At 39.4% G+C, this 12,309-nt stretch overlaps 1 protein-coding gene and 1 non-coding gene across 4 annotated transcripts in view; one reads left to right on the top strand and one right to left on the bottom strand.

Moving 5' to 3' along the window:
• RBM27 (RNA binding motif protein 27) overlaps positions 1 to 12,309 on the top strand; it is an 88,364-nt gene that overhangs the window by 38,693 nt on the left and 37,362 nt on the right. For 2 of the 3 annotated variants that reach the window (XM_023226961.2, XM_023226962.1), the window contains one exon: positions 12,143 to 12,307. The exons of the other annotated variant lie outside the window; for it this stretch is intronic. In XM_023226961.2, the coding sequence (XP_023082729.1) occupies positions 12,143 to 12,307 (165 nt within the window). The remainder of the gene's footprint in view (positions 1 to 12,142; positions 12,308 to 12,309) is intronic. 3 annotated transcript variants of the gene reach the window in all.
• LOC111552712 lies at positions 5,050 to 5,112 on the bottom strand. Its single transcript, XR_002734706.1, has one exon. It is a non-coding gene; the product is annotated as a U7 small nuclear RNA (small nuclear RNA).

The raw sequence follows: 12,309 nt of genomic DNA, 5'->3' as shown, positions 1-12,309 counted from the left end.
ACCTCTTTCTTCTTGGCAATCTTTGTCCACTATTCTTCAACATGCACCTTCTCTGGTCATGCCAATTACACCCTTTCTGTGCCCATGTCATGACTCAACTCCCCCCGCCCCCATCTTCTTTCCTGCCAATATACTCTGTCTTCACCTCTTTCTAGGCCCAAATTCTAAGTATACTTGGAAGACATTATTGCTCTCTTCTTTCTATCTATCTGTCTATCTAGACAGAGTCTCACTTTGTTACCCAGGCTGGAGTGCAGTGGTGAGATCTCAGCTCATTGCAACCTCTGCCTCCCAGGTTCAAGTGATGCTTGTGCCTCAGCCTCCAGTTAGCTGGGATTACAGGTGCCCACCACCACACCTGGCTAATTTTTGTATTTTTAGTAGAGATGGGGTTTCACCATGTTGGCAAGGCTGGTCTCGAACTCCTGACCTCAGGTGATCCGCCCGCCTTGGCCTCTCAGAGTGCTGGGATTACAGGCATGAACCTCTGTGCCTGGCCTATTGCTCTGTTTTAAACTCTTACAATACCAAAAAGCATTTATTACATAATGACATATATATAGGCCTGCTGTTTGATTTTTTTTTTAATATATGTAAATCTTACATTCAACTGAGCTTCTACAGAACAGAAATCACATTTGATACTTAATTGTTTTTCCTGTTTCATACTTAGTATCTCTCTCTATTCTGATGGCTATAGTATCTTTTCATAGAACATGTTTGTTACTTATTTTTTAATTATGGGAAATCTCAAATATATATAAAAGTAAAGAGAACAGTATATTGAACTGCGGTGTACCCAGTATAATGAAGTTCTTTGTACTTACCCCTTAGTTTCAGCCGTTATCAATTTATGGCGAAGCCTCTTTTATCTATTTCCCTCTGAATCAGCTCTTAATATTGTTTGCCTTTTGGACTTGTAAATATGAAAAAGTGGACTATTTATTCCAGAGTGTGTAGCAGATGGCATATTTTTATGCTGTTAAATGTGGTACTATGACTCATGATAAAAATTCCATCTTGTTTTTAATTTTAAAAAAATCTGGCAATTACCATTTATTTTTATATTGTTAAATTTAACATTGTGACTCACTCTATAAATATTCCATTTGGTTTTAATTTTTAAAAATCTGGCAGTTGCCATTTATTTCAGTGACTTAGCTTAATAATTAAATTAATTTGGCAAATATTTATTGAATGTCTACTATGTGTCGGGCATCGTGCCGGACACTAGGGAGCCAAGGTAAATAAGATTAATTAGATCTCATGTCTTTTGAAATCCATTTTTCTGTTTTATTTAAAAGTAAGACTATTTTGTGATATATGAGTAAAGGCCTTTGAGAACTGTATTTCCAAATTATTATTTTTTTTGAGACAGTCTTGCTCTGTTGCCCATGCTGGAGTGCAGTGGCGCAACCTTCACCCCCCAGGTTTAAGCTTGCGCCCCAGCCTCCTGAGTAGTTGGGACTACAGTCATGGGCCCCCACGCCCAGCTAATTTTTGTATTTTTAGTACAAATAGGGTTTCGCCATGTTGGCCAGGCAAGTCTCAAACTCTTGGCCTCAAGTTATCCGCCTGCCTCAGCTTCCCAAAGTGCTGAGATTATAAGTGTGAGCCACCGCGCCCAGCTTCTAAACTTGTTTAAGACTGGTAACATTTCTAAGAAAATTCTTGGGACCAGTACAGTTAGCAGTTTCTTATTTTGCCAGGTTAAGGTCTGTATATGAAAATATCTTACTTTAATTTTAAAAATACATTTTTAAACTGAAGAAAGGACATAATCTCAGAATAAAGGACATTCTTTTTAAAAATTTATTTAACAGTTTTGAAATTTTTAGTAGACACAGGTTCTTGCTTTGTTGCCCAGGCTGGTCTCAAACTGTGGGCTCAAGTGATACTCCCGCCTCAGCCTCCCAAAGTGCTGGGATTACAGGTGTGAGCCATCACACCCAACCTCAAGGACAATCTTTTAATTAAAAAAAAAAAAAAATCTTCTGTGTGTAGAGGCAGGGTTTTGCTGTCTTGCCCAGGCTGGGTGTCCAAGCAGTTCTCCTGCTTTGGCCTCCCAAAGTGGGTAGGATTATAGGCATGAGCCACTATGCCTGACTCAATCCTTTAATGTTTGATTTTATGAAATAACACTACATTTTCCCCCCCGTTTTTGTCTTAGACCAATAAAAGGTGATAATTTCCCATTAGCATTTGTGAATTACTGCTTTAGAGGATTGTCTTCTATGCTGCATCAGTGTTGATAAACAGATTTGATTGGTTGGCAACTGAATATTTTGAAAGTTATAAAATATTCTTATTGAACACTTCAGAAGTCTGCTATGCAGAGAAATGTGTGGTTTTCTTTCTTGTCAAATCTGATTCTAAAATTTATGGAGAAATTTTGAAAACTAGTAGAGTTCCTGATAATCTAAACATTAAAAAGGGGGAGATGTGTAGTATAGTTTGTCAGGCATAAGTTTATTTATTTATTTATTTTTAGACAGAGTCTTGCTCTGTTGCCCACGCTGGAGTGCAGTGGTGCGATCTCAACTCACTGCAGCCTCCGCCTCCTGGTTTCAGGCAATTCTTTTGCTTCAGCCTCCCCAGTAGCTGGGATTACAGGCACACACCACCAAGCCCGGCTAATTTTTTTTGTAATTTTAGTAAAGACAGGGTTTCACCATGTTGGCTAGGCTGGTCCAAAACTCCTGACCTCAGGTGATCCTCCTGACTCAGCCTCCTGAAGTGCTGGAATTACAGGCATGAGCCACCACTCTTGGCCTCAGTTTTTAATATCCTTCTATTAACTTTATATTTCTAATAAGTTTTTAATATTTTTCTATTCAGTTGATTTTAAGATAGTTTTTGAGCTGGTGGCTCATGCCTGTAATCCCATCTCTTTGAGAGGCTAAGGCAGGCAGATCACCTGAGGTCAGGAGTTTGAGACCAGCATGGTCAACATGGTGAAATCACATCTCTACTAAAAATACAAAAATTAGCTGGTTGTGGTGGCAGGTGCCTGTAATTCCAGCTACTGGGAAGGCTGAGGCCAGGGAATCACTTGAACCTGGGAGGCAGCGGTTGCACTGAGCTGAGATTGTGCCATTGCACTCTAGCCTAGGCAACAAGAGTGAAATGCCGTCTCAAAAAAATAAATAAAATAAAATAGTTTTAAAAATATTTTTGTGTTTAAGACAATTGAATCCTTCACATTGTTCAAGTTTATTTTTCTAAATACAGGTCAAGCATTCCCTGTCTGAAATGCTCCAAAATTAGAAATTTTTTGAGTGCCAGTATGATGCTGAAAGGAATTACTCATTCAAACATTTTGGATTTTGGATTTTAAGATTTGTGATGTTCAGCCAGTACCTATAATTCAAAGATTCAAAAATCTGAAAAAGTCTGAAATCTGAAACAGTTCTGGTCTCAAACCTTTTGGATATGGGATACTCAACTCATACTATAATTGGTAATTTCAAAAAGATTAGAAGTTTGGTTCAAATAAAGTAAAAAGCTATATGTGTGTTTTCAGTGTGTAATGAGAACTTGAGCTGTCTTAAAAGTTTAACAAGTTGGGAAAAAGTTTGTTAAGTTACGGATATTTTATTGTCATTAAAATTAATATTAAAATTCACAGCCAGAAAATACAGGTGAAAATGCATATCAAATGGTGTTTACTTGTACAGATTATGTCAATAAGGACCCAAAGTAAACACAGAAAAACAGAATCTGGATTTTTGAAGGTAGGAGTTGGAGTCTGCTCAATGTTAGGTACTAGGAATATACAGATAAATAAGAAATGGTCATCCAAGAATCTAAAAATCTAATAGTGGGAAAGAAATAGGTTAAAAAAATCCACAAAATGAAAACTCATTACACTATATTTTGCTATTACAGCTAAAAAAAAAAACCCAGGTAACAAAGGAACTAATTCTTTGAGAAATAAAGCATTCATTTAGGCTGCGGTTGTCACTTGTTTTGGAGAAAGAAAAGTTGGATGTTAAAATAAGAAATAGAATTACCTGATTGTAAAACTGAATAGGATATACACGGTTCCTGGTAAAGTTAATATTGACTGGATGCAGTGGTTTACCCCTGTAATCCCAGCACATTCAAAGGCCAAGGTTGGGAGGATTGCTTGAGCCCAGGAGTTCAAGGCTGCAGATAGTGCCATTATACTCCAGTCCGGACAGCAGAGAGAAGTAAGACCCTGTCTTTTTTTAAAAAAAAAAAAAAAAGGTTATAATTTAGAAAAGACTTTGAAATTTTGTTACTTTTCTTGAGTTAAAATGTCATAGACCCTGTGAAAATAACTTAAATAACTAACTGTATTTGGAATTTTGTGTGAAGACAGCAGTCAACTGTTAAAATCAACTATTTCCTCTGAAGTACTTCAAATTTTCCCATGCCCCCGCCCTCTTTATTTCTTTTTGAGACAGATTCTTGTTGTGCTGCCCAGCTGGAGTGTGGTGGCATCATGGCTCACTGTAGCCTCAACCTTTCAGACTCTGGAAATCCTCCTACCTCAGCCTCCTGAATAGTTGGGACCACAGGCATGCGCCACCGTGCCCAGCTAATTTTAAAAATTATTTATAAAGATGAGATCTTTCTGTGTTGCCGAGTCTGGTCTTGACCTCCTGGGCTTGAGCTGTCTCCCCATCTTAGTCCTCCAAAGTGCTGGGATTACAGGCATGAGCCACCACACCCAGCTTACCCAAATTTTAAAAACATGATTTATTTACTTTTTTTTTTAGAAACAGGGTCTTGCTCTGTTGCCCAGGGTGGAGTGTAGTGGCGTGATTCTAGCTCACTGCAGCCTTGAACCCCTGGGCTTAAGTGGTCACCCCACCACAGCCTCCCAAATAACTAGACTGTACAAGCACGTGCCACACCATGCCCAGCTAATGTTGAAATTTTTTTTTAAGAGAGTCTTGCTGTGTTGCCTAGGATTCTCAAACTCCTGGCCTGGAGCAGTCCTCTCACCTTGGCCTACCAGAGTGCTGGGATTACAGACCTGAGGCATTGCATTTGGACCCGTAATTTTTTGTGTGTGTGTGTGGGGGTTTCTTAGTGGCAGACCAGAGAACTTGCTAGACAAAATCTTAAAGAGCTGTACTACTGCAGCCTCCAAGTTTTAACTCACCAACTCAGTATATACTTTGGCTTTTACAAGACTATTATTAAGTAAAATATACTCTCTTTTCTACCTTGCTTTTGATCTGTTCTGCTTCTTGAAGCATAGTAAAAATATTTTCTAACTGCTAAGTTTGTTCATTATACTGGATGTGTGAAAAAGTAAGAGTAGTAGGTAATATCCTGGATTCTAGAGACTGATTCTTGGTTGAAGATAACGGTCCAGTGTTAATATAAATTCACATAAATCTTTATCTTTCAGAAAATACTTTCCTACTAACTGTATAAAATTGTTAAAACACTATAAATCTAAATTTGAGTTTTGCTCATTTAATTCTGTGGCATACACAATATTTCTATGTAGAATAATGGATTTGATGGCTAGAAAAGTAAGTCAGTGTCTAATAGAGTCCTTGTATATTGTCTAGAGCAGGGGTCCCCAACCTGCTCGGTTACCAACCGTATTGTAAATTGCACATGCGAAAGATCTAAGTTGCGCACTCTTTATGAGAATCTAATGCCTGATAATCTGAAGTGGAGCAGTTTCAAACTAAAGTCATCACCTCCACCCACTCCTGCCAATCGTGGAAAAATTGTCTTCCATGGAACCGGTCCCTAGTGTCAGAAAGCTTGGGGACTGCTGGTCTAGAGGCTTTCTCCCCCTTGTGTTTGGTCTGATTCATGTTGTATTAGTTGTGATATTGTCTGTTTCAACATACACATATTCATCCAAAGAAATACTTAATTGTCATTTAGGTACTTTAAGCTTTCATTTTTTAAGTGACTGTTTGATTTATATTATGCATCAGGCACTGTTTAGGCCTTGGAACTTCCCAAGTGTACCAGGAACCTTGTATTCTAATTGAGAAGACACATAAATATGGCCAGTATTGGGAAGATGTAGTGTTTTATTTTTTCTGGAGTTGAGTTTTTAGCTTAAAACTTATGATTTTTTCCTGTGAATACTCTTAAAGACAAAATCAGGAAAATTATACAGAGTGGGTAAAATTTTAGGTTGAATAAAGACTATCTTTATTCTGACTAGAGTTAATATTAAGAAGTTGAAAATATTGATATTAGGCATGTTACCTATATTAACAATTTAAGATGGGAACATGAACTTGGGATGTTTGCAGTTTGGGAACTCTCTACCCTGACCAAAACTAAACTGAATGAATATAAGTTCTGACAGACTGATCTTCACCACTACTGTAACCTATTTGATATTGAACATATTTTTATTATGTAGCTGGGCGTGTGGGCATGTAACTGTAGTCCCGTCCCAGCCCCTTGGGAGACTGAGGCAGGGGAAGATCCCTTGAGGCCAGGAGTTCCAGCTGCAGTGAGCTGTGATCACACCTGTGAATAGCCACTGTACTTTAGCCTGGATAACATAGTAAGACCTCATCTCAAATTTAAAAGAGAAAACATTATTATGGAAAATTTCAAATACAACATACATAAAAGTAGACTGTATAATGTAGTGAATCTCCATGTACTTATTTCTGGCTTCAACAGTTAATCAATGTGGTTAATATTGCTTCATCCATAATCTACTCTTGACGATTATTTTAGTGCTGTGGGTTTTTGTTTTTTTCTTTGACAAAGTCTTGCTGTGTCACCCAGCCTTGAGTACAGTGGCATAATCGTGGCTCTCTGCAGTCTTGACCTCCTGAGCTCAAGCAGTCTTCCTGTCTCAGCCTCATGAGTAGCTGGGAGCACAGATGCATGCCACCACACCTGGCTAATTTTTAAATTTTTTGTAGAGACGAGTGCTCCCAATGTTGCCCAGGCTGGTCTCAAACTCCTGGGCTCAAGCAGTCCTCCAGCCTCAGCCTCCCAAAGTACTGGGATTACAGATGTGAGCCATCACACCCGACCTTAGTTTTTATTTTTGGTTTTTCTTTTATGGCTCCTCAAAATTTAGCTTAATGACATGATTATTTTAGAATAAGTCCCAAACATAACGGCATTTTATCTGTAACAACTTATGTATCTTTAAAGATAAGAATTAAATATACATACACACAAAATCATACATACACACAGTACTGTTATCACAGTCCCCCCAAAATTTTTAACAGTTTACTATTGCTTGTGAAATATCCAGGTAGTTTTCATATTTCTCAATTGTATCATAAATGTCCTTTTATACCTGGTTTATTTGAAGCTATATCCAAACAGGGTTATACATTACGTTTAGTTGATATCTTAAGTCTTTATAGAAATATCCCTTACTTCTTTTTTTTTCCCCCCTTGGCATTTATTTGTTGAAGAAACAGATAATTTGTCCTGAAGAATTTTCTCACATTTTAGACTTGGCAGATTCATCTTCTGGGGTCATCCAACACATTCCTCTGTCCCCTGTATTCCCTGTAAATTGGAAGTTAGAGCTAGCTATTTGATAAGATTCATTTTTTTTCTTTTTTTGGCAAGAACATTTTATAGATAGCGTTATGTCCTTCCTACATAGTACATTATAATGCTCATGGTGTCTGGTTGCCTCCTTTCTGTATTATAAATGTTGATTAGTGTGTAGAGGTGTTTTCATCCTGATCCATTCATTTTAAAACTTCCTTGATGGTTTCAACAGCCATTTTTGATCATTGCCTGGATTTACCGTTGTATATGAAACTCCAAATCTATAGTTTCTTCTACATTTATTGCTGGCATTCCATATAGTTGACTGTAACAACCATTTGGTTAACCTGAAATGCAGTTTTTACAGAAGAGACATGATATATGTGTATTCTCTTTCATTTATCAATTTAAAGAATGAGTTGATTGCCTAGTTTTTTCCAAAGGGAATTCCTGTTTTTTTTTTTAAGTATCATTATGAACTCATGAATTTTTAGCATTTGATATGTTTCATTCCATTATAGTCTTTTTTGATGTTCAGATTGTCTCATCTTTAATCAGTTGGAGCCTCTTCATGTTGGCTTCTGATTTTTTTTTTATTTTATTTTTAAATTTTTGATATGCCAGTCTTTGATAACTCTCTTGCGTCTGGAAGGACAAGGTATACCAAGGAAGTACCAGGCTCCTCTTACAAATCTTCTGCCCTGACCTAGAATTGGCCCTTTGTCTAAAGAAGAACTCTGTTGCTTTTAGAAGTAGTATTTAGAGACTCAGTAGGAATTGTTTAAGAAAGTCAGGCTACATTTGAATTAATTGCCATCTTTTTGAGGTATTTTTTTATTTTAATTAATTTATTATTATTATTATTATTATTATTTATTTATTTTTTTTGAGACAGAGTCTCGCTCTGTCGCCCAGGCTGGAGTGCAGTGGCACGATCTCAGCTCACTGCAAGCTCCGCCTCCCGGGTTCACGCCATTCTCCTGCCTCAGCCTCCCGAGTAGCTGGGACTACAGGCGCCCGCCACCTCGCCCGGCTAGTTTTTCATATTTTTTAGTAGAGATGGGGTTTCACCGTGTTAGCCAGGATGGTTTCGATCTCCTGACCTCGTGATCCGCCCGTCTCGGCCTCCCAAAGTGCTGGGATTACAGGCTTGAGCCACCGATTTTTTTTTTTTTTTTTTTTTTTTTTTTGAGACAGAGTCTTACTCTGCCGCCCAGGCTGGAGTGCAGTGGCGCGGTCTTGGCTCACTACATCCTCTGCCTCCTGGGTTCAAGCAGTTCTCTGCCTCAGCCTCCCAAGTAGCTGAGATTACAGGCACCCACCACCATATTTGGCTAATTTTTTGTAGTTTTAGTAGAGACGGGGTTTCACTATCTTGGCCAGGCTGGTCTTGAACTCCTGACTTTGTGATCCACCCACCTCGGCCTCCCAAAGTGCTGGGATTACAGGCATGAGCCACAGCACCCGGCCTTGTTTTTTATTTTGAGTCAGAGTCTTTCTGTGTCACCCAGACTGGAGTGCAGTGGTGTGATCTCGGCTCACTGCAACCTCTGCCTCCTGGGTTCAAGTGATTCTTGTGCCTCAGCCTCCAGGGTAGCTGGGATTATAGACGTGCACCACCATGCCTGGCTAATTTTTGTAATTTTAGTAGAGATGGGGTTTTACCATGTTGCCCAGCCTGGTCTGAAATTCCTGAGCTCAAGGGATCCACCTGCCGTGGCCTCCCGAAGTGCTGGGATTACAGGTATGAGCCATTGTGCTTGGCCTTTCTAAAGTATTTGAATTGTATGTTCTTTGTCAGTAGGTTTAAAAATAGACATTTGGCAAAGTAGCATTTTGGTTTCCAGTTTACTTTGAGACAGCTATTATTAATTAGATATACTTAGTACATTGAGTGATGTATCATACATTTAAAGTAGTCATATAGACTAAGATTGTACTTCCCATTTTTCTATGTATTTATGTATTTTTATTTTTTAATTAAATTTTTTTCTTTTAAAGACAGCATCTCACCCTGTCACCTAAGCTGGAGTACAGTGGCACAATCGTGGCTCACTGCAGCCTCGACTCTCTGGCTCAAGTGATCCTCCCGCCTTAGCCTCCCAAATAGCTAGGATTATAGGCGTGAGCCCCCATGCGTGGCTAATTTTTAAAATATTTAGTGGAGACAGAGTCTCGGTATGTTACTCAGGCTGGTCTCAAACTGCTGGGCTCAAGTAATCCTCACACCTTGGCCTCCCAAATTGTTGGGATTGTAGAGGTCAGCCACTGCACCTGGCCCCGTTTTTCTCTTTAACATACTACATTCTGCTGATAGGTCACTCTTCACAAGTAATTCTCTGCCATTGATTGTGTGCTTACAACTATTTGTTCCCCTCGTTGAGCATATGTTAAATTGGGCCAGGCATGGTGGCTTATGCCTGTAATCCCAGAATTTTGGGAGGCCAATACGTGTGGATCACCTGAGGTCAGGAGTTTGAGACCAGCCTGGCCAACATGATGAAACCCTGTCTCTACTAAAAATACAAAAAATTAGCTGGGTGTGGTGGCGGGCGCCTGAAATCCCAGCTACTTGGGAGACTGAGGCAGGAGAATTGCTTAAACCTGGGAGGCAGAGGTTGCCGTGAGCCCAGATCATGCTACTGTACTCCAGCTTGGGTGACAGAGTGAGACTCTGTCTCAAAAAAAAAAAAAAAAGAAAAAGAAAAAGAAAAAAAATACGTTAAATTGCTTTGCAGTGTAATACTTAGCTGATTCTTTTTAAATGTACTTTTTTTTCCCCCCATCAACTTTTAAGTTCCAGGGGACATATGTAGGATGTACAGCTTTGTTACATAGGTAAATGTGTGCCATGGTGGATTGCTGCACAGATCAACCTACCACCTAGGTATTAAGCCCAACATCCATTAGAAATGTAAATTTTAAAAGGGTTAATGCTAAGTGCAAAGTTTTACAGATGATTTGTTACTTCCTCTTTTGCTTCTTATATAGGAAGAAAAGGGTAGTGAAGTTTAGCATCTCTATATTCCCTTTAGGGACTTACTATGAAACCAAGTGGTTCCTTTCCTGTCTTATTAAGGTGCATTTAAAATATTTAGGGATTTTACAGCTTTTAAGGACATTTCACCAGGTATAAAAAAAAAATTCATGGCTGGACACCAGGCCCAGTGGCACTTTGGGAGGCTGAGGCAGGTGGATCACAAGGTCAGGAGATCGAGACCATTCTGGCTAACATGGTGAAACCCTGTCTCTACTAAAAATACAAAACAATTAGCCAGGCATGGTGGCAGGTGCCTGTAGTCTCAGCTACTCGGGAGGCTGAGGCAGGAGAATGATGTGAACCCGGGAGGCAGACCTTGCAGTGAGCGCCACTGCGTTCCAGCCTGGGCGACAGAGCAAGGCTCCATCTCAAAAAAAAAAAAAGAATTCAAAATCCACTTTATTTTGTCTTGTGTCACATAGTAAATGTCTGATGTTGGACATATATAATAATAACTAAATCTTATAAATACGTCTCAAATGGGGTTATCAGTGAAAAGGATACTATTAAATGGACGCTCAAAGGGATTTTGCTCCTTGACACCTTGTCTTTTTCTAATCCCGTTCTTCAGATTTTGGCTTCATTGTGTGTGCATTCTTGCATCAGCCTGTATATAAATCCTAAATGTGTTTTCTTTCAAAAAGTGTTTCTTAATATCCAGAATGATTTCATGTGTCCAGTGCTGTGCTGGTCTGTTTGTCTTTTTTTTTTTTTTGAGACAGAGTCTCAGTTTGTCGCCTAGGTTGGAGTGGCATGATCTTAGCTCACTGCAAACTCCACCTCCCGGGTTCAAGCAGTTCTTTGCCTCAACCTCCCTAGTAGCTGGGATTACAGGTGCCCGCCACCATGCCTGGCTAATTTTTGTATTTTTAGTAGAGACTGGGTTTCACCATCTTGGCCAGGCTGGTCTTGAACTCCTGACCTCGTGGTCCACCCGCCTCGGCCTCCCAAAGTGCTGGGATTACAGGCGTGAGCCATGTGAGCCACTGTGCCTGGCCTGTCTTTTTCCCTTTCTCAATTTTTGTTACCCATATGCTCACAGAGATAACACATTTTCACCATCTTTAATTTATTCTTTGGAGCATTTCTTATTCTTTGTGAAGGTATGCATGTAGTGGTTTGTTCTTAATGCCTTTATCTTTTATTCTGCCCTTAGATATGGAAGCATATTTTGTGCAAACCTGAAATTATGTGGGTTGGTTGGAGGGGGGTGGTTTTCTTTTTAATGGGTATGACAGTTTTCATACCTGCATATCTCATTGGATAGAAAAATTGTGTATCATTAGTAGCTCAGGGCTCCTTTGTCTAATAACCTGATATGGTTCACTGTTCAGCTTTGGATAAAATTAGCATGTAGTCTCCACTTAAGATCAAGAAAGATGGAGATTATATATACTACCTAATTCTTGTTCTTTTCTTTATACCTCGATGAATCCTAACCAGTTGCATGTCTATTCTTTCTTGAGTTAGAAAGAATCCCAGGAACATCTTTCTGTACTTCTATTCCTGTTGGTTTAATTTCTCTGTTTTTGGCTCAAAGTCTCAGGAAACACATCATCACCTAAGAGAAGCTTGTGACTCTCATTCCCAGCTGCCCTCCTATTCTTTCCTCTATAGGACAGCCCATGTACTCTCGTGAACATGGTGCTGCTGCATCTGAGCGACTTCAGTTGGGGACACCGCCTCCTCTGTTGGCAGCTCGTTTGGTGCCGCCTCGAAACCTCATGGGATCCTCCATTGGGTACCATACCTCAGTCTCCAGCCCTACCCCTCTGGTTCCAGGT

Source organism: Piliocolobus tephrosceles, chromosome 4 (assembly GCF_002776525.5).
Source record: "Piliocolobus tephrosceles isolate RC106 chromosome 4, ASM277652v3, whole genome shotgun sequence".
NCBI lineage: Eukaryota > Metazoa > Chordata > Mammalia > Primates > Cercopithecidae > Piliocolobus > Piliocolobus tephrosceles.
Note: the sequence above shows the minus strand (reverse complement) of the source record. Positions and strands in the feature narration are given on the sequence as shown.